Genomic DNA, 24,863 nt, shown 5'->3' on the forward strand with positions numbered 1-24,863 from the left:
GTAGAAAGGGTACAGAAAGAGTCAGGAACCCAGAAGAGGGGACAAAGGAGGTGAGGGGATGGGGGCAGAAAGTGGAGACGAAAGCAGACGACAGAACATTGCTTGAGAGCAGGAAAGGAGATAAAAGGAGACAATTTTAGAAAAGAAAAATTTCCGTCGCTACCAGAATTTGAGCCCAAGACCCATTGAATGAGAGGCTAAACACCTTAATCTCTAGACTACGAGAGCCCCCTACTACTTGTTCTACAGAGTCACAGAGACCAGGTTTACCTGTACTTTGATCTCAAAAAAAATTTTTTTTTTAAATGAGAGACACCTACCTACATGAAGTAGACTGCAGACCCGTTCCTTTTTTCTTTAATCCTGACTCTAGTATCTATTTGCTCACTTTTGTGATTTCAAAAAGAAATCCTAACAGATGAAGGAAAATCTCTTTGTACTATCAAATGAATTGTTTGTATTTTGACAGGGGACCTACAGTTTATATGAAAGTCCAGCATGTCTGACAACTGCAAAAAGCCCCAAGACAGTCCCTCAGGGGAGGAATGTGACAGCAGTCTCATTATGGCTAATTCAAGTCAAACTGATATAGAAGATAGTAATAAGGATGATGACAGGGGGAATGGTAATGATGATGGTGACAAAGAAGATGGTGACAATGATGAAGATGAAACTGACATGAGCAAAGAAGAGAACTCTTCAGTGTTTTCGTCCCCATTAGATCAAAAGCAAATACTGGATGATGCCAGAAGAGAGACAAGGACTCCAAAGAAAAAAGAAGCCACAAATGAAATTATTGACTCTACTGAGGATCCTCTGGAGACTCCTTCAAAAGTTTTGATGAGGACTTTAGAAGCCTTTTCAAAGATAGAAGAATCAGCAAAAGCAAGTGCTAGTTCTAAGACCCCATCAAAAACACTTCAGAAGTTGACTGGTAAAAAAGCTGTGCAGAGAACACCACACAAGGCTCTGCAGGTGACACCAGTGAAGAAGTCCAAAGGTGGTGCTAAGAAGAGATCTTCTGAGGTTCACCTTGAATTGAAAGAGAAACAGTGAGTTGACATAAATTTCCTCAGTTAGTAGGAACTGAAATGTGAGGCAGCGTGGTGGAATCAGGCTCTCGTCAAAATAATGAAGTCGAAGAAAACAGCAGTTTTCTCCCCTGCTTAGCAATTTTTATTTTATTTTTATTTTTTTGGCTCAACACCTTTTATGTCCATTTACAAACACATTCCTTTGAGGATTTCACCGAAAAGTTGATTAAAGGCACAAAAATATAAATTTACAGTTTACATGGACTCTCCAACTTTGAAATTTACCAAGCTTCGGCAGCCATTTTCTCTCTAATTTTACCTCTTAAACCTGGGGACCCCCACCTCCTTCAATCCCAAATATCTTCACTTCTATTGAAGGAATGTGGGTAATTTTTTCATTGAAAGCTAGGCAAATGAACAAGCTTTAAGATAATACCAATAACTCAATATGCCAAAAAATTGACGAGAGCCTGATTCCACCACACTGCCTCACAAATAACATTTTTTTATAATAGCCTTAGCACTTTGTTTTGTTATATTGTTGTTTTTAGACTCTAGATACATGTATTTAAACCTCAGCTTTGAATGCCTCATGTCTTTATTTTATTTGCCTTTCTGAAATAGGGGTTTTGGAGTAGTTTGAAGAAAAATGAGTGAGGAAGGGGATGAAATGGACTTCTTACATTCTCCAACCACATTTCAAATTGATTTTTAAGTAAAAGAGTGAAAAGTTGGTGTCTGAACTTCCCAGCCTAACTAACTATCTCATATGCGAGCTATATTGTTTGATGTCTGAGCATACATTTTCACAGTAGTTTCCTGTTTCTTATCAGGCAACACTGTTTTCGAAATAATCCGAATCATCACTGCCATTGAGTGTTCACCTCATTGTATCATCATCATGGACGGACCTCTCCTTCATGGTCAGCTTAAAATGGCTCTCTTTTGCCTCAACGGATGGCTTTTGTTTGTTGCTCCCCCATATTTCTAGTTTGTCTACCTTTTCATGTCATCCAGATATCACCTAATTATATAAATAATGTTTGCCTTTGTTATTTTCTCTTCAAAGAACAATTTTCTCTTTGAACTGAAGTTACAGCTGATTTTGTGGTCTCTAATATGGTAGGGTATCTTACTTTTTGCATTCTTGATCAGTGCAATGATTATATAAACATACATACATACATTAATAACATACATGTATATATATGTTTTGGTAGTTACTCATTGATTGAGGAGTCCTACTTTTATTTACAACCCTAACATCTTCTCTTCTTCTCTTCCCTCAGGTCAAAAGAGACAGCCGATTCTGAGTGGGAAACTGACAATGATGAAGAATCTGAAGATGGCGATGAAAACATAGGGTCTATTGATGCACGGCTGGAAGAAAAAGCCAGTAATATGAATATGAATGCAAAGAATGTCAAATCAATTATTCATGTAAGTTTATTCTGACAGATACATCAAATTAAATTTGGAGTTGATGTTGTACTGTTCCGCTCAATGTTTTCGTTTCGCATTATTACTGTGTTTTTTCTTTTTTTTTAATTTTGAAAGTATGTTATTCACTTTTTGTTAAGACAAGTTAATAACACTCTTGATTCAAAGATGTTTCCATGTTTTTTTTATTTAGTGTTCAGGATGTTTGGGATTTTGCTGTTCCCTGGCTCAGTGGAATGATAACTTCCATATTTTGTCCAATGTCTTTCCAGCACATATTAACCAATGAGCATGTGAAGGATATGTTCAGTGATTTACTACAGGAAGAGAAAGATGGCAGCTCCGAAGAAAAAGACTCTGTGACACCGAAAAAGTTCTCACCAGAAAAGTTGGATATTTTGCCAATACTGACTCGAGCAAAGGTCAAGGATTTGGTGGATAAAGGGAGTGTGAGTTTTTTGGTTTTGCATTTTTGTGTTATACGTATTTAAAGTCTTTCTGATTTCAGTTTTGTAGTTACTTGTCATGAAGAGAATTGGATTTTGATTTTCATGCTCTGCTTTTATCATGATATATTGTTCTTTGAGTTATGGTTTGTCTCTTAAATTCTCAACAGTAAATACTCACCAAATTTCCAAGTTACAGAAGAGAAACAATTGTGACCTCAGTTAGGAAAAGATTTGATATTAGAAACTTTAATCCCCTCAATACAGTGATAAATGACTTTGACAAATATTGAAGCATGTAAATTATTATAGGGTTGGTTAGAAAATGTTTGTTACGACACAGTGGAATCAGCCGCGAACATAAGTCGAGAAATTTGTGATTGAAGATAGGGTTGTCTGGTTTCAGAAGTAAAATAAGTGACAAAATGACCCTCAACGTGCGGTGCCTTCCAAAGCTGGAGAGTCCTTAGAAACTGAAAAATTTACGTTTTTGTGCCTTTTATCAACGATGTCGGAAAAAAATCCGTACAGAATTATGTTTCTAAATGAACATAATAGGTGTTGATTCAAAAATCAAAATTCAATAAAAGTTGCCAAACCGGCCGGAAAATGCCTGTATCTTCGATTTCATCACTTTGACAAGCGCCTGATTTCACCCCAATGCCTCGCATATTATTTCTTTCACATGCAAGGGTTTTGTCATATAAGTGTTGAACCTTTTACCTAATTCTTTTAAAGCATTTTCTTTAAAATTTAGTAAGGAAGACGATGAATAATGAATTCTGCAGGAGGATATTGCAATGAGGTGATTAAATTTCTCTGTTACATAAATACCACTGGGACAAACACAAATGAATGCATCGTAAGCTGTGTGTAAGACCAGTGCTTTGAACAATTTTGTTTTTATGGTAAACCAACATGGAAATAAATGCATTGCAGGTACCATCACCATCAAAACACACGAAAGCTGGTCCAAGTATTCTGGATGTAGAGTTTACAGAAGAAGAAGATGATGAAGAATATGATCCCAATAAAGATGCTGAGGTAAGATTACCATGTTTTCGGTAGAATCTTATTGTCTGTTATGGCCATACTATTAATGTTATAAATTGCTTAATGGAACTTTAGTGTTGTTCTATCACTGGAGTGTAATAAATAGCATGGTTGTGCTGGGTAAAATTGAACAAGACTCAGAGTTTTTGTTCAATGAAACCTGTCTTAGAACACTCATACTTTGTTTTGATTGATCCATGTCTGTTCTTGGGCTCTTTTGTCTTCTAGCAAGTTATTGTCCTATGAAATTTACAGTTCTACAAATAAGGGAATTTTACAGGGAGATTTTGAAAAATTTAGTTTATTACTTTTTCGAGTGTAAGAGGAAATTCTCCCAGCCTATATTTTTTATATAAGTAAAGTACTTATGTGTCCGAGTACCTTAGAAAAGGATATCTGAAGTAAACAATTTATGTGTTCCAGTGTCTCTAAAAAATAAATCTCTCATTCATGTTCATCTCGAATCGGTGTTATCTTACAAACCATTTCTCTTTTTTTATGTCTAGGCTCGTGACAGCGATGATGATGAAAGTGTGGTCTCCTCACGATTTAGTGAAATTGGGTCACCCTACCCTCTCACTCCAAGCAGTTCTGCTATTCCTCAAAGTAGTGAAAAAATGCCAGATGTAAGTACTGAAATAGCATTCAGCCAAGAAAAAAAATTAAAGTGTTGGCAGATTTGACTTTCACATCCGGATTGTTTGTTCTACCTGGTCCCTGGAGCTAGTGAACCAAAGATAACGCTATCTACTCTTTATCATAAGTCCCCTCTGATGAAAGGCTCATTTGATTGAGCAAGACCGTTGTCCTGTCCTGTGACTAACTTCCATGTTTTTTTTCTCTGGCAGTCTCTTGGGCGTGGGTGGTTGGCGGGTGCTCTGGTGTGGTTTGCTTCTTCTTTCCTGTCAAACATCTATCGTCCTTATGGCCCCTTCTTCTTTTTTATCTTTGTTACTCTCTTGTAACAGCTCTAACCTTCTGGCGCTCATATGACCTTATGCAGTTGCGAGCGCTGTAAAACTTCTACTAAAACTATACTAAACTAAAAGTCGCTTGGGGTCATAGCTGTCTTTTTTCTTCTTTAGCCACCCTCTCTTTTGTATGTTAACAAAACTTTCAAAAGGGATAAAATCATGTTAATTTACTTTACTTTCACATTTCATTGCACACTATATTGTTTATATCATTTATTGTCTATTGTCGCAAAAAGGAACATCAGTGTTCTCAGGACTGGTTTGAAGGAGCTTCCATTCTCTCCAAAAACATGCAAAGAGTGATGGAAACAGTCATTAGCTAGTTTTTTATTCTTGTTATTTTAGAACTGTTCTGACTTCCTTCGCTCTTATATTTCCCCTTACATTTGTTTTGTTTGTCTTTTCCCAAGGGGTGGTTGGAGGGCGCCACTGTTAAGTCCTACTTCTGTTCTCACCCTCTGTTGCTTCTGTCTGTCTATCTTTCTTGTCCCCTGTACTAAATTGCTGTTTTAGTGTCAATTGCATCTCTTTACTCAAACAAAGAAAACAAATGTCCTTTCCCAGACCCCAGGCTCCGTGGCTTCCTCAGTGTCTGCCTCACCAGCTGTGGTCTCCAGCTCCAAGAACCTGGAGAGTGCTTTCAATGCTTGTGAGCAGGCCTCCACAAGTTATGTCAGTGAAACGGTATGGCTGGAGGCTCGAGCTGTAGTTGTGGTTGTTCTTGGCCGTTGTTTTTTTTACCTGAGATGCATTCATTATATTATAATGGGGATCTGACAGTAGTTTTTCCCCTTTTTTTCTCTCTTTTTGCTTCTAGATGTTGCTTTGATGCATGACTAAATTGAGGTGTCCAGCTACACTTTTAGAGTGTAATGCTATGTTTTACCAATTACGTCATTTTCTTATTATTATTGCTTGTGACAAACTCATAAAAAATTTCAAGAAATGCTAAAATATATGAGGCACATAAGAGCTTGAAATTGCCCTGAACGATAGTACAGAGCACCCTAGTACAAATCCCTAGAGGGTGTTGTTGGATTCGGGTTGTTTAAGAACTTTCCTCAGTTGGATTCAGTAGATCTCAAGGCCATCTGCCCACACATTACAGTACTGAGCAAAAAAGAAATATTGGTGACAGTGTGAGACATACTAAGTGCAGTTTAGGTTCCAAATGGTCATAAGTACATTATTTCTACATCAAACGTTTTGTGAAACAGTCAGTGTCGTTGCTATAATTTCTAGGGTGACACAATTGCCAGACGCACAAGGTCAAAACTGCCACTGACCAGCACATGCATTACAGACATTGAAAGTGCTTTTGTTGCTCCGGACATCACAGCTGATATGTATGATAATACATGCAAGGATGAGGACTGGATGCAGTTCCTCTCTTCCCTCTACAAGCCAACAGGTGAGACCCTGTGCTATGTTTGATTACTCATAGTTAATTGATTTCTCTTTTTTACTTATGTCAGGGTCGGAGGCCTGTCTCCTAAGTTTGTAAATTGTGTCAATGGGGGCGTAAAATCGCCTACATTCAAATAGTGAAAAAAAAATTGACTTATGTTCTCTCATGACACCTTGGGCTATGGTGCACACCTTAACTTCTACCTAGCAGAGACCTCTTTTATGCTGCTAATGTGGCATCTACACAAAAATTTTGGTCTTTTGAAGCCTCGAAAGAGAAGGGATTTTGATCAAATGTTAGTTTTTCGGTTTGCCCATCAGTCAAATTAAGCCAGATGCAGTTACATTAATCCAAGCTGCCTTTTTTTTTGCTTTAGAAAAATGAAAGATGGCTTGAAGCAAAACCTTCTACTACTTATTCAGAATTCCCCGCATTTGAAGAAAGTTGTTTGAGATTGTAAAACCATCCAAGTATAAGACTTTTGTTCACTTTTTGTGGTCCCTTTGACTTACGGTATACGAGAGTACTCTTCTACATCTAAAATATTGTTTTGTTGCATTTGAGATGAAGGTTCTTTTTATCGATGAGTGGTCACTTATTCATCATGTGTTTTTATGTCTCAATCAAAGATAGGGTGCTGATAACAGTATTCATAAAGTGCATGAAGTAAATATGATGGGAGACAAAAATGGCAGGTCCAGAAGAAATGGAATTTGCGTAAGTCAGAACTTTTCATGGGGTTGCAAAGGAAATATGTTGTTTCTTTCCTTGTAGATGACACCATTCAAGATGATGATGCTAATGATCCAGAGTTCAACTACATTGCTGAGGCCGAAAAAGAGGAAGAAGATGTAGAAGATTTCCTGTTTGACAAACCTTCAAAAATCACCAGTAAATGACTTACTTTTCAAATATGCGTGTGCAAATGTATTTCAGTGTGTGTTTGTGTGTGTTTATAGGTGTTTGTACACATAAATGTGTGAGTGTGTGTGTGTGTTTGTTTATGTGCACGCATGTGTATATCAGTGTGTGTGCATGTAGGAGTTTGCTCACATGCACGTGTGTGTTTGATTGTGTTTTTATATGTATTTGTGTATGTCCTTGTGTGCACTTTGTTGACAGAGATGAAGAAAGTGTCGACTGACTGAAAGGTGGGAAGAAAAAATGTTTTATGCACATGCCCTGTTGCAGACTTTGCAGGCAAATTTTATGTGACTTTTTGTTTTAGCTTGCTTTTGTGTTGTCTAATTTAAATGAACTGTGATGGTTATATCTACTGGTATGATATAATTTTTGTCCCCCTAGCCATCCCTAGTAGATGTTAAAGGTTTATGTATCCTTTATGTATCTCTGAATAGGAATTTGGTAAATATTTTTCTTATGACATCAGTATTTTCAACTTCAGAACTGATTGAGCGGTTTCCTTTAGTTACATTTATGATTTAACACATTTGTTGATTCTGTAATTATTTTTTGTAATGTTCTCACCGATTAAAAATGAATTTTCAATTAGTTTCCACTAACATTTTCATAACTACAGAGAAGGAGCTGAACATCCTTATCTCAGAACTTGAGGAGCTCTTTGAAGAAGACCAGTTGCCCTATCGTGTAGTGGGAAATGCTATGCCTTCTACCAGCAATGAGCCACAATCCACCAACACGGAACGTTCCAGCAACACTGAACCTTCCAGGAACCGTGAACCTTCAAGCAGCACTGGACATCTGCACTGCAATAATGAACGACGAAGCAGCAATAATGAACAACCGTACAGTAATAATGGACAAGTGTGCAACAATAATAACCAACAATATAATCGCAATGAACAGCAATATATCAATAACGAACAACAATACAACTGTTATAAGCAACAGTTCCATAACAACGAGCAGCTTTATAGCAATAATGGGCAACAATACACCAGCAATGGACAACAATACAGCAATAATAACCAACAGTGTGGAGGCTATTCACAACCTTATAGCAATACTCGGCAACCATTCAGTAACCAGACCCCAGTGGCACCAACATTTACGGAGTTTAAAACTCCTCTAGCTCCTCCTAGTCAGAGCTCCAGGATGCATACAGTGACTGGTCAGAGGAGTTCACAGGTTTCTGACGTCTCTCAGACCTCTTCCATCCATGAAAGAAGTCAAGATTTCAGTCAACAGTAAGCATACTAAAATTTTATAATTAGGCATATTTACTTCAATGTGTTGTTTTTGAATAACTTTTTATCATTCTTTTGTTTATGCAAGAGCACCGCTATTGATAAAAGTTTTGTAAAGGGGCTTGTTCATTTACAAAGGGATTCAAAATTTATTTTCCGCCACAAGGCTTTTAGGAAAAAGAAACCTTACACTGCTGTGATATTTCTTTGCCTATTTTCTTTTCTAAGATAATCTGCTGGGCCATTGTCGAGTGGTTGAAATTTTCACAAATTGTTAGATGCTTCTTTTTTCAGAGTATCTGAGGCTGGCTTCTTTCACATTCTCCTTGTATTTGACTAAGACAGCAAGACGGACAGAAATGCCATGTCATTACCGTGAACAGTTTAGAGACATACTACACAGAATCCATTTAACATGGCTCTTGTCGTGGCCCATTAGAGACTCATTCTGGGGAGTACACCATTACTGCTGCAGGTGTCCTATCCTATAGAGCTGCTCTGATTCCCTGTAAGAATGTTTGTGAGCTTAGGTTTTTCGAGTTTTCATTGCTATACATTCTCTTAGTTCAGATTTTTATAGGATTTCTTTGAGGGTGAAGCTGTTAAAATGTGAACTGTATTCGCTTTGTTGTTTCAGATCGCATGATGCAGGAATTACAGATGAACAGCATGCCATCATTGAGGACCATATGAGAAAAGTAACTCTTTATTCTTCCATCCTTTTTGTACAGTTACAAATAGCTCCACCTCTTTCATGGGGTTCCTGCTTCTCTAATAAATTAATATGTAAAGATAACAAACTCTATTTTAAAATAGGCTTTCACTAAGTACAGTCATTTGAACTCTCTTTTCGAAAAGGATGATCAGGAATATGTTGCATTGCTTTATTTTAGAAATTTGTGTTTGGTGTCTGCATCTATAGTGTAATATTTATGCTCTTCATCCAAAAGACATGAGCTTGATTCGACATAATGTTTCCATCTTCTAGCTGGAATGTTTCCCATACCTCCAAGGTTAGCCATAATAAGCATGGTAAAGGAATCCCACCTTCTGGATAGTTCAAACTGTGGTGATGGGGCGAAGTACATTTTCCATCACCATTATAAATGTGCGACTGAGTGTGCATAATTCAGAGCTCATCTAGCCCTTGTTCAAGTGTGCTAGAATTCAAGTTTTAATAATAAATTCTACTGTGGTGTAGTACTGCTATCAAAAATGATCCCTGTCTTTTACTACAGAACTTTGATCACAGTACTGTGCATTCTTTGAATTTTGAAATAGCAAGGCCAGTCTTCCTTTTTTTTTTTTTTTAGTTATGCTTGAATATTTTTTATTCACTGTAAGCAGCATCACCACAAAGATCTGGACCGAGTTCTTCTTTGAGGAATTTGTTTTTGAGTTACGAGAAATGTTTACTTAAGTTTGGCAGCGTAACTGTAAACAGCGGCATGCAGGTGGCAATCCTGTCTTGCTAACAAACTTACCATCCGTCTTGTTTAATAATGTGCTTCTCTTCAACTAAATTGTAAGCAGGGTTGGGTTGATTTAAATCAGGTTGATTTAAATCGGTTGATTTTTTAAATTTAAATCAACTTGATTTTTTAAATAAAAATCAGTGATTTAAATCACTTTTTTTTAAATGTATTTTTATTCAGTTTTTACATATTTCAACATTAAAATTCCTTTCCTTGGTCCCATAAAACAGATAAGGTTTAGTAGACTAATATATTCATGCTTAAAAGTCTGCTTTCCCTCCTTTCATTGTAAAATAATACAGTATTCAATTTACTTTTTTTTCCATAATTGAAATCAGAGCTGGGTTGATTTAAATCAGTTGATTTTTAAAATATTTTAATCAACTTGATTTTTAAAATAAAAATCAGTGATTTAAATCACTTTTTAAAAAATTTATTCAGGTTTTACATATTTGAACATTCAGAATTCCTTTCCTTGGTTTTATTAAACAGATAAGGTTTAGTAGACTAATATAGTCATACTTAAAAGTCTGCTTTCCCTCCTGTCACTGTAAAATAATACAGTATTCAATTGACTTTTTTTTTCATGATTGAAATCAGGGTTGGGTTGATTTAAATCAGGTCGATTTAAATCTGTTGATTTTTTAAAATTTAAATCAACTTGTTTTTAAAAATAAAACTCAGTGATTTAAATCACTTTAAAAAACGTATTCTGTTTTTACATCTTTAAACATTCAGAATTCCTTTCCTTGGTTTTATAAAACAGTTATAAGGTTTAGTAGACTAATATAATCATGCTTAAAAGTCTGCTTTCCCCCTGCCACTGTAAAATAATACAGTATTCAATTTATGTGGTTTTTTTCATTATTGAAATTAATATTTTCTTTTTCTTTTTACACAAACACAAGCGCGCGCACACACACACACACACTGTAATAAAATGCAAGTTTATCTATGCATAATTACCCCCCCCCCCCCTTCCTTTTAGATTGACATTTTCTTCATTTTTTTGTCTGTAGCCATAATTCACTGATATATATATATAAATATATATATATATATATATATATATATATCAGATTAAGGCTTTCTTTTGCGGTTGCTTAAATTAATCATTAGTTAAAATGAAGACAATGCATTTTGCACTAAAAGAACATACTTTTAGCAACCAAAAATCCCAAACTGTGTCTACATTTTTTTTTAAATAAAAAAAATCCTATTTAAATTTACAAAAATCTTGATTTAAATTTAAAAAATCGATTTTTTAAATTTTTATTTAAAAAATCAAAAAAATCACCAACCCTGATTGTAAGTTGTCAGAAAGGTAAAATGAGTATCAGTTTACTCTTTTTCTCAAGTTTATTTTCCATAATCTTTTTTGGGCCATTGTCTTGGAAGTTGGACATGTTTTTTCCCATTGCAACTCACTTGCTCCGTTTGTTTCTTGCCCTCAGCACATCCAGCTGCTCACTCAGAGCTTTCTCCTCTCCCAGACCCATTGTGTGTACAGGGACTTGAAGGGCCAGCCTGAAAATTTTCTGGTAATCTCCGTCTGTCTGTCTGTCTGTCTGTCTGTCTGTCTGTCTGTGTGTCTCTCTGTCTCTGTCTGTTTCGCTCTCTCTCTCTCTCTCTCTCTCTCTCTCTCTCTCTCTCTCTCTCTCTCTCTCTCTCTCTCTCTCTCTCTATATATATATATCTCTCTCTCTATCTCTCTTCCTCCCTCCCTCCCTGATATGTTTATTTCATTAAATCTGATGGTTCAGCTCTCTCTTCTATTCTTAGTAATGCTATGAAAACATAAATTTTATAGAATTGTTTCTTTTATTTGAGTGGAAAGAGGTTTGAATTTGACTGTATCTCTAGGAATCCTCTTAGCCACCATCTCTTGACCATAGCTGCAGACATGATTAAATTTATACCTCTCCAGACACATAGGATATTTCTTAAGAAATTACGCACTTTCGTTATGTTTATTCTGTTTTAAATGTACTTTCACTAAAACTGAGCATCCCAAGAAAAAAATGGTTGCAGCAGTAAAAAAAAAAAAGGACAATAAGTTTGTTCAGGAAAAAATCCTCCATCTATTTTCAGTGGCCACATGCTAGGAGTAATCTCACAGGTTAAATGGTACCATTGATTTATATTATATTGTTTTCTTGATTTTCAGCGAGAACTTGATCATTTTCGAAAGTCTTCTGCTGCTGGCACAGCCTCTGTGTTCAATGTGTGTAACCTTGACCCTGCATTAGAAGTGCTGCAGGAGGTAGGAGGCATGGGTTTAGAACCCAAGAAAAAGAGTAGTGGTATCTATGGTGAGTTCTCTTGTCATGTCAGTAAAGTTAAAGTGTCCTTATCATGAAACAAAGTTCTAATTTTCTTTTTCTATGAAAATGGACTATGCTTTTTTGAAGTAATATAGCACCCTCATTTATGTCTGGAAAAGACCATGCTCAATTATTTTAAAACGTCTGAAAATTCAGACTGTGGGTCAAAGAAAGATAAATGGAAATGTACACTAATTCAAAAATTGCCTTTGTAATAATTGCTTTTCTTGAGCCTGTGTAATAATATTAACTCTTTATCTCAAAAGGAGGTAAACGCACAGTGCCAGGATCCTCTTTTGGTTTCAAAATCTAAAATTTGGATATACGTCTCTAAATTGGTCATTAACATCAAAACAAGTGAACTCATTCTGATAGATCTTCGTCTAGTGAATGAAATCCTAGTAAAAGAGACCTGTTTTCAATAGTATCCAAAAAGTAATTTGACATCGAAGTTGTCGTAAAGCAATGTGCCCGAGCTGCTGCGAGCGGCTCACAGGCACAGTGGTTCTGCCCACGAGCAGCTGCAAGCGACTTGCTAGAGAAAAAGAGCTCAGCAAAGCTGGTGGTTGGAGGGCGCCACTCGTGGGCCTCACTTCTTTACTTTCCCTCTGTTGTTTCTATCTGTCTGTCTTACTTTTTCCCAGCACTAAATGACCATTCTTATTGTGTTGATGTGCTTTTCTTTACTCAAACAAACAAAAACAATCGATATCAAATGAAATCTATTGGCTGATGGTGTTTATATATACAGCAGCATTATGTGGACACATAAATTTCAAATCTCTCGTGTCATCTTCACCGTGTGCCTGATAGGCTGAACAAAAATACTTGTAAGACAGTATCTCTAAACTATGGTTCTACGTATGTCAGAGTGACCTGCTGTCAAAAATCACCAGATCAAGTTCCAAACATCAAAATATTTTTATAAGATTCTTGCTCCTGACTCTACAGCTCAAAAAATGTATTGAAAGCACTGCAAATGCAAGTTAGAGTGATTTTAGTATTTCTTTTTGTTTGATGGCTGTGGTATGGTTAGGTATATCTGGACCAGAACATAAAAGTTTTGGCTTTTGAGTCCCTCCTTTTTTTTTGGCTCCTTTTGGGATGTCGTTGTCCTGACAAGGGAGCAAATATTCCATTTTCAAAAATGACATACATTGTTTCTTGAAGGGTATGGAACTTTAGCAATCAAGACAGCAACAAAAGATACTTTTTCGGTCGTTAATTATGTTGTATGTCGACAGGTCGGTGTAAGACTCCATCATATGTCACTTTTCAAAATGGCACATGGGAGAGTCTTGCACTAAGCAGTCAATACATGAAATAATATCAAGAAGTTAGCATGGGATAGGAAAAGGTGGAAACTGTTCATGGCCTATACCCTTATGCAGAGTGAGAAAGGCAGTGTTGATGATGATGATGCTATTTATGAGATCGAGTTGTTTGAGACCCCATGTAAGTTTCCATTTCATTTCTTCTTTCTTTCTCATTCAGAAGCGCATATTGGTATGTGCAAACCTTTGCGTCAAGTTGTCTTCAACAGTGCAGCATTTGTGTACCCTCAGCTGCTGCCTTCACTCAGATTGTTTGCCAAATCAAAAGGGAACAAGTACCGGAATGTGATGCCCAGCGAAGACAAGTAATGCTGGGGGGGTTTATTGGGGTTTTTTTTTTGGTTTTAAAGAATTCTTTAATTGCACTTACTTCAGCTCTTCTTTTTCCCACAAAGTCCATTTTAGATTCCCCCTTCTGCAAAAGTTGGAAGCAACTATCAAAGCGAAAGGGAATCTTGTCTAAATACTTAGCAGAAATGACAGCCATATGAGTCTTATATTTTGGCCAGGTGACACCTGATGCTTTTAACTATTTCACCACCATAACTTAGGTCTGTTTAGTCGAGCACTTACTTCAAGAGCGAGCATAGTGACTTATTTTAAAAATATATGATTTCTAAAGTTGATAATGTCTTTGTGCCCCTCCCTGCTTTCTACTCTTTCAACATTCCTTTCTTTAGCTTTACTTGATATTAATATTTATATAGCCTGTAACTTTAGAAAAGACTAAATGACCAAATGAAATGCTAGTTTCAGGATTATGCCATTTTAGATCAATTTAATTCATTTCTGTTTTTTGCTTATAATCCTGCTTTTGCACAGTCCCGATGACATGCAGTTGTTGTGTTCTCTTGGACAATTTACTTAACATGTCCTAGGCTTAGTGTGAATACCCTCTCTCATGTAGGCTATAAAAAGGGACCCTAAGTGGAACACACTCTGTCACCTCCCCCCCCCCCCGCGGGAAGTGCTACTGACTGAAGTGTCTATAGGCCATTCCCAAAGGGGGGATATTAACATGTTATTGTGCACAATAGAATTGTAAAGGGCTGATTTATCAATGTCATGCTCATACTGTACTAGAACGACATAGGGGGAACTGCTGCTTTTTCTTTACTCTTTCTTACTATCATCATTTTTTCCTCTACTTCTTTTGTATGTTTGTCACTCTCTTGTGAACTTCTATTTCCGGAGTGCCTCGAAAGTCGAAGCAGACTGTGCTGTTGAGGCTAGAGAGGTGAGCAGAGTAAGGCTGATTCCCCATTTGGACTTCTCTTTTGACATCCACCCCTTGGCGCACATATGACCTTGCAGTTGCGAGTGGCGTAAAACCTTACTAAAACTAAAAACACTCTGCCATTTAGCAGGACAAAACTACTGTGGTCTGTGAATTATTCCTCCACTTTAACCTTTTGTTGTTGGAGGGCTTGATTTGTTTCTAACCATGCAACAAAATATTCCTGACATCTATTGTAGTCTCATCGCCCTGGGCTTGTTGGAGTTTCGGAACTGCCAGGATGCCAATACAGTTGATCTCATTGCTGAGCTGTTACTCCGTGGTAAAGATGGCAAACAGGTACAACACCGCATCTATCGCATGTGTCACTGCAAGCAGGAACAAAATGTCATCAAGGTAGGGTACTGTTGTTGTAGTTTTTGTTGTATTGTTGTAATGACAAATGCCATCTTGATTCATTTGCCTCTTTCACTCTGGTATTGAGTATTGGCCGTCAAGAAGTGCACTCAATCTATCTCTCTTTTCTAGCCAATCTTCTCCACCTCCTGCCAGCTGTGTCCCATAAGTTGCCCCGTGACTTGTACTTTTTTTCTTAATTCTATGCTGTCGTAGGCGGGAGAGGTTACAAGTTATTCTCTAAAGTGTTTTGATGTTGATGTCAGTCCAGCAGCCATCAAGCTTGTCCTGTTGAGCCCTGTACCTTGTTGCGGAGGACAGAAATATAACAAAATGGTCTCTCCATCCAAAGTGTTGTTTAACCCCTTTGTTGCTTTTTGATGTAGGCCTACTTTGTACGTCGAGAAAGTGTGTAATTTTTAGCCTTGCCTATACCATGGACGTCATGGAAGTTTGCAAAATTTGCCATTCCTGGTTGTGTGCAAGACATAACATGTACGTCATGCTAATCATCTGGCTCTAATTCTTCTGTATAGAGATTTAGCAGTGGGTGATTGGTGGGTGCGCTGGTGTGGTTTGCTTCTTTTTTCCTATCAAACATCTATTGTCCTTTTCTCCTCTTTTTCTTTTTTATGTTTGTTACTCTCATGTAGCACCTCTAACCTTCTGGCGCTCATATGACCTTATGCAGTTGCGAGTGCCGTAAAACCTCTACTTAAAAAGAGATTTAGCAACCCCCCGGGGCGGTGCTACTGACTGAAGTGTCTTTTGGCTGTTCCCAAAGGGGGGACATTAATATGTTCTTATGCACAGTAGATTTGTAAATTATAAATGGGCTGATTCATCAATATTATGCTCATAACTGTACCTGAATTGTAACAGGAAACTGCTGCTTTTTTCTTTCTTTATCTTTACTATCGTCATTTTTCCTCTACTTCTTTTGTATGTTTGTCACACTCTTGTGACCCGCTATTTTCAGAGCGCCTTGATAGTCGAAACAGACTTTGTGCTGTTGAAGCTAGAGAGGTGAGCAGAGTAAGCCCGATTCCCTGTAAGGACTTCTCTGTTGACATCCACCCCTTGGCTCTCATATGACCTTATGCAGTTGTGAGCTCCGAAAAACCTCTACTAAGACTAAAAGAGATTTAGCCTCAAGAACAGCCTGGATTCATATTCAGGAATAAAAAAATGCTTGTTGGGCACCAAATTTGCTAGTATCATTTTACTGCTAGGCTGCAAGCAGTCAATAAACTTAGGTCTAGTTTTGTGGACAACCACATGTTCTCGCAAAACGCTAACGCCTAATTGACTTTAAAAAGGCAGAAAATTTTACCTTTTGATTCAGATCTGCAAATTTGTTTAAACCATGAGTGAGATAGAGATTATAAGGAATGAGGAAAACGAGGAAAGTCACATTATCGAAGACCTGGGGTCTGAAAAATGTCATGAGTGGGCTAGATCTAGACAGCGAGTCCACTAATACTGAGACATGAGACTCCTGTCCTGGCTAACCCACATCACTGAAAACCAGTGCTGACAGTAGGAACGCACACCCCCGGCAATGAAGGAGTTAATTTGGGGAGGGGTGAAAGAAGCCACTGCTGGAGATCTCATTACCCAGAACATTGAACGAATAGACACTGGGCTGTTACATACAAGTGTCTGCAGGGCAAACACAGTGGTGAGCTTTCTGTGTTAGTTCTGCCCAAGTTGTTATTGGTATTATGTGCTCTTTTTGTTGTCTTAATCAGAAACATTTTTAGAGTGTGTTGAACTGAAGGCAAAAAATGCATCTTTCTTGTCGACAGTATGTGAAACAGAAAGGCAGGTTGCCTCCTTCCTTCCCGAAACCAAGAGTTGACGAATTTTACGCTTGTCCTCCAAGAGATCAGCTTCCACATTTGTTACCTCCTTGGCTGAGGGTAAGAATTCTGCCTTTTGATAATTTTCTCTTTTAGTTCCCTATAGCCTCTCACTCTGCACTTTCATTCAAACTGAAAATATGAGTTAAACATCATCAGTTGTTTTACCATTTTCTAAAGGTTGGCTTGAAAATTTATTAGCTTAATTTTTTTCAGAGTTAAGTTTTTATGCTTTTTGAACTTAAATACTAGCTTAGAGTTTTAGAAGATAATTTGGAACAACACTTGTATGGGAGAGTTGATCAGTTTTAAAACTCCTTTAATAATTTCACGATGAAGTACGGGTTGGACTAGCTAGTATCATCACAATTAAAATACTTTTATGATTACTTTGAGATACTATAGGGTTTTCATTTTTTCTGTTACATTGGGAGGTCCGAAACGCTTCGAAAGAAAAAATGGTGTCCAATGGCATACAAGGTGACCCAAGTAAACCATACACTCATTGCCTTTGACTTTATGGAAGCATATTGATTTACAACAGAAATGTTTTCTATGAGATACCAGAATTGATTGGAGTACCCTTGAAGTGTCAAATTGGTGTGCTTTTAGTACTTAAGCCTAGTGGAAGGCACCATCTTAATGATGAAACAAAAGTATATACAATGAACACAGCATTTCCCAAAATCTTTGACGTTTTATTTATTACATAAAGTTATGGTCTACAGCTGATCCTCTAAAGACTTATACAAATTAGGTCATTTTGCATCTGTGTTGTTTCTCATGGAAAGACTGAAAAAGGCACTTGCGCTGTGCTCATATTTTAATGATGGTCCCCATACATTATGCTTTGATTGTCTTTGTCTTGTGAAAATGGGTTTCATCCAATTTGATAGTTTCCTATGCATATATAATTATCTTCAGGAACACATATGAGTGTTCCCTTTTGCCATTTTGATTTTGTTATTAAGATCTACTCATTTTGCAAAAATGATATTAACTGTCTCCATTTAGTTTTTAGAAGTTCAATATTTCTTTCTTTTCAGATTTTTCCCGTCCTTTTGTGTATATTTTGTCTCAGTAAAACTATTTTGTAGTTTTTAAATCTAATTGGCATAATGATTTGTTTTGCTGTTCTCCATTAAATAAATCTTATCACATTTTATATTTTTTCACAGAGAATGCAAGATGGGCTCAGATATAAACTATTTAAGGTAATTTTCTGTGGTTCTTTTTTATAAAACCCTATCCGTACTTTGTGTTTTACTATCGTACCTATACGACGTGGGGAACTATGTGCTCCCACTTTCCAATTAGGAAATTTACTCGTTAATCTGTACACTTTGCATAGCAGTCTGTCAAAATGATTTTTTGAGAAATACTGAAAGTTTCAAAGAGATTTTTGCATTAGAAATATTCTAAAATGTGAAGAATACAACCCCTGGGGTACAAAGGATAACTTAGTTGCTCTTTTTTTTTCTTACTTTTAGCATGACAGTTTGAAAAATAATTTTTTCTCAGATGTCTTACATTTTTACATCTCTGATTGTCTTTGAAGACATTGTCTTTGAAGACCATCTCACTTTGGGTCCTGTTATGAGCTTTTAATGTTGGGTTTGTCTGTTTGCTTATTTTTGGGGGGAGGGGTATTCGTATGACATGAAATTGTATGAGTATCTGGTTTGCAGGAGTGCAAGACCATAAACTAATACTTGTGGGAGGTTGGCGGGTGCTCTGGTGTGGTTCGCTTCTTCTTTCCTATCCAACGTCTATCATCCTTATCTCCCCTCCTTCTTTTTTGTGTTTGTTACTCTCTTGTAACCCCTCTTATCTTCGGGACTTATATGACCTATTGTGTTGCAAGTGCCGTAAAACTTTTACTAAAACTAAAACTTATACTGTAGGCTCTACAACGTTGTTCTTTTATCAGGAGCAAGACAAGGTATTAAAGAAGCGAGAAAGACAACAGCAGTTAGAGGATTCTGACAGTTCTGATGGTCAAATGAGAAGACCTCGAAAGAAGCCGCGGAAGTCCAGACTTTTCAAAAAACGAAAAAAACATAATCATTTTAGTGATTCTGATGATGATCCTGATCAAACAAAAGCTCCTAACAAGGTCAAAGTTTTAAAGAAACAAGGAAAACAGCAGGAGCCTCTTCATTCTAATAGTGCTGATGGTCAAAGGATAGCAGATCAAAAGTCCAAGTCCAAGAAGATATTGTAAGTCTTGTTAATTTCTTTTTTGTTTTGTTTTTTTCTACATGCTGCTACATTAGAATTGCAAAGTTCTATCTCACATTTTTGGCCATTTTGAGTCATTAAGACCATGAGATGAGAAACCAAATATTCTTTCTGCCCTATCAAAATCGTAAGATTATTCACAGTGGTTGTCAAGAAATTCAAAGAATTACATTAGAAAAAACTTGACATGATGTGAAACTCAAACTTTTTTGTGTCAAATTTCTCAAAACTTGGTACTGAGCAGATACAACTTTGTCATTCTGAGGTAGTGGATGGTTGGCGGGCACTGTGGTGTGGTTTGTTCCTTCTTTCCCATCTGTCATTCTTACCTTTACTTCTTCATTTTTATGTTTGTTATTCTCTTGTAACACATGTAATCGTCGGCACTTATATGACCTAATTGTGTTGAGAGTGCCATAAAACTTACTAAAACAAAAACTAAAATGAAATACTTGTGTGAAACATATATTTTTTCTCTCCCTTTGGTATGCCATTCGCCATCCTTACTGTGCAGGGGGTGGGGGGGGTGGGGGTCATTTACATCTCAAGTTTTTATGCACAGTAGAATTGTAATTGTAAATGGGCTGATTCATTAATGTCCTGCTCACAACTGTGCCTGAACTGCAACAGGGAACTGTTGCTGTTTCTTTCCTAATCCTTACTATCGTCATTTTTCCTCTACTTCTTCTGTATGTTTGGGGGTGGCTTGATAGTCGAAGCAGACTTTGTGCGTGGGTGGTTGGCGGGTGCTCTGGTGTGGTTTGCTTCTTCTTTCCTATCAAACATCTATCGTCCTTATCTCCCCTCCTTCTTTTTTATGTTTATTACTCTCTTGTAACTACTCTAATCTTCTGGCGCTCATATGACCTTATATGCAGTTGCGAGCGCCGTAAAACCTCTACTAAAACAAAACAAATAAGACTTTGTGCTGTTGAAACTAGAGAGGTGAGCAGAGTAAGTCTAATTCCCTGTACGGATTTCTCTGATGACATCCACCCCTTGGTGCTCATATGACCTAATGCAGTTGCGAGCGCCGTAAAACCTCTACAAAAACAAACTTACTGTGTGAAACTTTTTGACCCATGTTGTTTTAGACTGAGGACCAGCAAAGGGTTGATGGATGCTCTTGTGTCATCTGCTCTCTCCTTTTCTTTTTTATGTGATTTTAATTTCCTCTTCTGCTTCCAGCGTCAGTGTGGCCATTATCTTATTGGCTTTTGGTAAATAAAGCTCAAAATGGAAAACTTAATGCTAGACTGTCTTATTCCTGTGACTGTGAAATGTGATTGCTTTTTTCTTGGTACTCTGCTCAAAAGGCTGTTACTATTAATTACTCTGTATATCTCATAGCTGCAATTTGTTATCAAAATGACCCAATTTTGATATGCATGTACATGAAGCTAACCCCTGCAACTTTGGTGTTAGCCTGAAACGCACAGAGTTAATGATATATGATTTTGTGGCAAGGATCAATTTACATTTATAATACCTTGGGACTATCATTGGCCGTATTGAAAATGTTGTTTTATTTCTTTGTTGTTGTTGTTTACATTTTCCCTCTGCATTTATACATGCTTGGGACTGCCTTTGGCTGCATTAAAAATGTTAGCCTCAGAAGTTTCTGCTTCTGCTGTAGAAACGACGGTGTGCTAAAATTCTCTTTGATACATCTTTTGGGTTTGAAAATGCAAGTGAATGAAACCTTGAGTCTCTCATTCTCAATACATTTTGAAGGAAAGTTTAGTCCGACCAATCAAAATGAAATATGAGATAAATGTCTCATTTGCAAAAACATCTCCGCCTTTGATCTAACCTTCCATTCCTGATCTAAATGCATTCAGTGCTTGGCCATCAATGTCTCGTCACTTGCTGTCGCAACTTACTTGTCAATCATAATCGTTATCACTACAGAATGCTTTGTTATAAATATATCCATAGCCTGGTCGTGGACATCATACCGTCTCTTTACGTGCTTCTTAATTTACTTGTTAATAATATTTAATTTTTTACCAATACAAAATTGTTTGATCTAAACAACACCACTAAATAAAGCATTCCACCAACCGACACACCGCAATTGTAAATGCCACCATGTTTGATCTAATTGTCCCCCCCTGACTTATGCCATGCGGTAGACTGTTGTCTATCGGACAGGACTTACGGTTAACCACCATATCACAATAGACCAGCAACTAAACTGGCACCTGATTTTTTAATAATTATAGTAGGCTACTTCTCATTAGTTTCACGTTCAATAGCTATGTTTCATTCATTTCCTGCTTATGGTTTGAGGGGGTGGGGGGGTTTGCTTAGTTTTCCCAGCTCGATCTGTTCTAGTCCCTCTGGGGTTGTTGAAAGAAGGCCCGTCTTTTGCATACATCTCAATTCTGGATATAATATGTAGAGGTTACCAAAACTGTGTTGTTATGATGATCTATGATCTTTAGTGTTTTAGACTGATGAACTCAAGTGCATGCTTGAGTGTAACAACCTTTACCCTTATGTCCACTGAATGCACACCAGAGCGTATAGTTTTTATATATCCAAAGGAACTCAGGTGTGCATGTATGGTAGGCTCTTGGAGGCAGTGCTCAAAGGGTTAAGCACATAATATTGTATCAATATGGCGAGAGGTTGGACCCCTATCTTTTATATCTTTGCTTACTTTGAACCAATCTGTTGTCTCTTCATGTAATCTTTTTCACTGTTACCTGGTCTTTTATAGATGTTGCATAATTCATACAACCTGTGTCAGGAACCACATTTCTCTAATTATCTTTCCTCCTACAACCATTGAAGCAAATACATCTGCACTGCATTCTTTTTCTTTTATTTTTCTTCTGGATATTGTTTAGGAAAATCAAAACGGAACTAAATACTGGGCATAAGATTTAATAATAATGAACTTGAGAGAATATTGCGTTGAAGTGGGAGGGACAAGGAGAACCTGACACTGACACACAAAAGAGGGAAGCATGCCACTTTGTCGCCAGCCTCGACTGTGTCTGGCATGATGGAAGTTATCACTGACACTCTCAAAAAGAGTAAATGAATGATTGATTGATTTTATGAACTGAATTTTATTTTTCAATTGTTGTTAACGAAAGAACATTCATTGTTGAAATTTTACAGAGAAATTTGCATACAAAAAGGAAGAATAAATATTGAACAACTCAAGCTGAATTAACATTTTAGAGGGACTGTCTCTACACTGCCAATTTGAAGGTGGAGAATAAAAAACCTAACTTACAACTACAATGTAGTGTTAAAGTGCTGTAATTATGACCGTCATCAATACTCAATTACTTAAATGAAATTGTGACAAACTGGGCCTGTGACAAACTGGGCAGCCCCCCAAAAAAGAAGGAGAAGGGCAGCTTTACTAGTAGGCCTACCGGATTTTTTGTTAAAATCATCTAAAGTTTTCATCAGGAATTATATCAAGATTCGAGATCATTTTGTCGCTCCAAACACGTAAAAAACAAATACAAATACAAACAAACAAAAGTTTTTTTTTTGCTAGCCTGACTTTGGTCACGATATTTATAATCATTGGTCTCACCCATTTTGTGCACGGAGCCTCTCCTTCATAAAATATGATTTTCTACTGTTAGAGAGCACGTCAAATAATAACACTAAACTTGACTAAACTAAAAATGAACCGACCGACATCATTGAACAAAGTTGGATGTCTCGGGGGAAAACCTAGATTTAGATTTAGATCTTTATGTTCAGCAACTTGAATTTAGTCAGGGAACTTCATACCCGATTTGATATATTCTAATGATCGGAGACAGCCACGGTAAATTTTTACTTTCACTCCCGCACACAGATGCACTGTTTCAGCGGTCAAACTGCTGTACTGTTTGCTGCAGATCACACATAAACTGAGCCACTAAAACTGTCGCAAATCAATTATTTTCAAGACAATTTCAAATCTAACTGTAAAATATGAAATTATGGGTAAAAACACATGCCCCCCTGTAACCCCCCAGATTTTCTTTTACCCCAGTGGGGCAGGCACCCCTGGAAGCCCCCGATTGGTCCAAAGCATGTTTATCTCGGTTAAAAACAATCAAATATTTCAAAAACTATTAATTTGCGACTGGAAATGAAGTTGACATTCGTGTTCAGCGTATCAATAGTTAGTAGAAAATAGACAACTGGTAGCTGAGTGTGAGACGGGAGGGAAAGTAAAAAAATACCACAGTCACAGCCACGTCCACAGCAACTGCAAAGCCTTTGGAGAACAAAAGTAAGTTTGAGTGGCTGAACTTGATGGAAGTGGAAGAGAGTCGAGACGTCTCAGTCTCAACATATAGGCCTAACATTAACGGGTGCATTCTGCAGTTGCGACGCAATTTCCCGCTACAAAATGCAGAGTGGCTAGGTCTAGATCTAGAATTCTAGATTAGATCTAGATCTAGAGGTCTAGATCTCTATATTATATAGATATCTTGATCTAGAATCAAGATAATCTGGATCAAGATCTAGACTCTAGGGTCTACCACTACCAAATACGTGATGGTCATTGATTCTTGATGATATATGATGAGTATGAGGGAGCCTTGCCTTGTCATTTTTGGATAGAGTATCATAGAGTATCATAGAGTCTACTGATCTAGAATTCTAGATTAGATTTAGTTCTAGATCTAGATTAGATCTTGAAATCTAGATCTAGTAGGCTCTAGCTTGAGCGATTGTTTAGATTCCCACATTTAATTCCGATACCTGTACGTTTTTCTGGGTTAGGGTTAGAGTCTATTAGAGATCAAAGCAAAACATGCCTGAGGCTTTGAAAGACGCACATCAGAATTAAACGTGGGAATCTTAACAAAATGCTCAGCTCTAGGTTTAGATCTAGATCTAGCTTGATCAGGGAATGTTTGTTTTCTTTCGGAAATTGCGGAGCCGATGGTAAATTAATTAAAAGACCAGCTCTATTTTTCCGAACATTCGCGAAAATAAACTTGAATATTTCTCCAAACGGTTTCCGTTCTCCAGATTTGCTGATAATAATTGCGAATGGAATGGCCCGTGTGTGAGTGAGTGTGCGTTTATGTGTGTGTGAGTGAGTGAGTGAGTGTGCTTGCATGTGTGTGAGAGTGAGTGTGTGTGTGTATGTTTGTGTATGTGAGTGAGTGTACGTGTGTGTAAGGTGTGGGGGCGGCATGGAGGGATTTTTTTTTGTTTACATGAGGGGTTTCAGTTTATGCTGGGTGACTAAACGCAAAATAGGTTACTACCAAGGTCGATCAGTCTTGTTTTTTCGCAGTACCTTTTGAAGGCATTTTCAAATGAAGTATAGTCCGGGGACGTTACCCTAACCACAACTGAAGTATCTGAATATTCAGACATTAAAATATTTCTAGCTCTAGAAATTGAATTCGATGCAAAAAATGCTTCTTCCCAGTCCTCGCAGAATGGCAGAATGAAAGATGGCGCCTAAATCTCGCACCCAAATATCTTGA

The 24,863-nt window shown here is 37.2% G+C and overlaps 1 protein-coding gene across 3 annotated transcripts in view; it reads left to right on the plus strand.

The window, feature by feature from the left end:
• LOC101853661 overlaps positions 1-24,863 on the plus strand; it is a 61,691-nt gene that overhangs the window by 2,050 nt on the left and 34,778 nt on the right. Inside the window, exons 2-18 of one of the 3 annotated variants that reach the window (XM_005090166.3) lie at positions 470-1,052; positions 2,324-2,474; positions 2,747-2,923; positions 3,860-3,964; positions 4,480-4,599; positions 5,512-5,631; positions 6,190-6,358; positions 7,130-7,246; positions 7,896-8,523; positions 9,161-9,221; positions 11,453-11,539; positions 12,166-12,310; positions 13,817-13,961; positions 15,133-15,289; positions 17,098-17,211; positions 18,330-18,365; positions 19,082-19,371. In XM_005090166.3, coding sequence (XP_005090223.1) covers positions 499-1,052; positions 2,324-2,474; positions 2,747-2,923; positions 3,860-3,964; positions 4,480-4,599; positions 5,512-5,631; positions 6,190-6,358; positions 7,130-7,246; positions 7,896-8,523; positions 9,161-9,221; positions 11,453-11,539; positions 12,166-12,310; positions 13,817-13,961; positions 15,133-15,289; positions 17,098-17,211; positions 18,330-18,365; positions 19,082-19,371 — 3,176 coding nt within the window. In that variant the 5' untranslated portion in view covers positions 470-498. Of the gene's footprint in view, positions 1-192; positions 1,053-2,323; positions 2,475-2,746; positions 2,924-3,859; positions 3,965-4,479; positions 4,600-5,511; positions 5,632-6,189; positions 6,359-7,129; positions 7,247-7,895; positions 8,524-9,160; positions 9,222-11,452; positions 11,540-12,165; positions 12,311-13,816; positions 13,962-15,132; positions 15,290-17,097; positions 17,212-18,329; positions 18,366-19,081; positions 19,372-24,863 lie in introns of those variants that run through there. The other 2 variants (XM_013084717.2, XM_013084705.2) reach the window with 2 other exon arrangements.

The sequence above is a fragment of the Aplysia californica genome, unplaced genomic scaffold, assembly GCF_000002075.1.
Source record: "Aplysia californica isolate F4 #8 unplaced genomic scaffold, AplCal3.0 scaffold00013, whole genome shotgun sequence".
Classification (NCBI taxonomy): Eukaryota; Metazoa; Mollusca; class Gastropoda; order Aplysiida; family Aplysiidae; genus Aplysia; species Aplysia californica.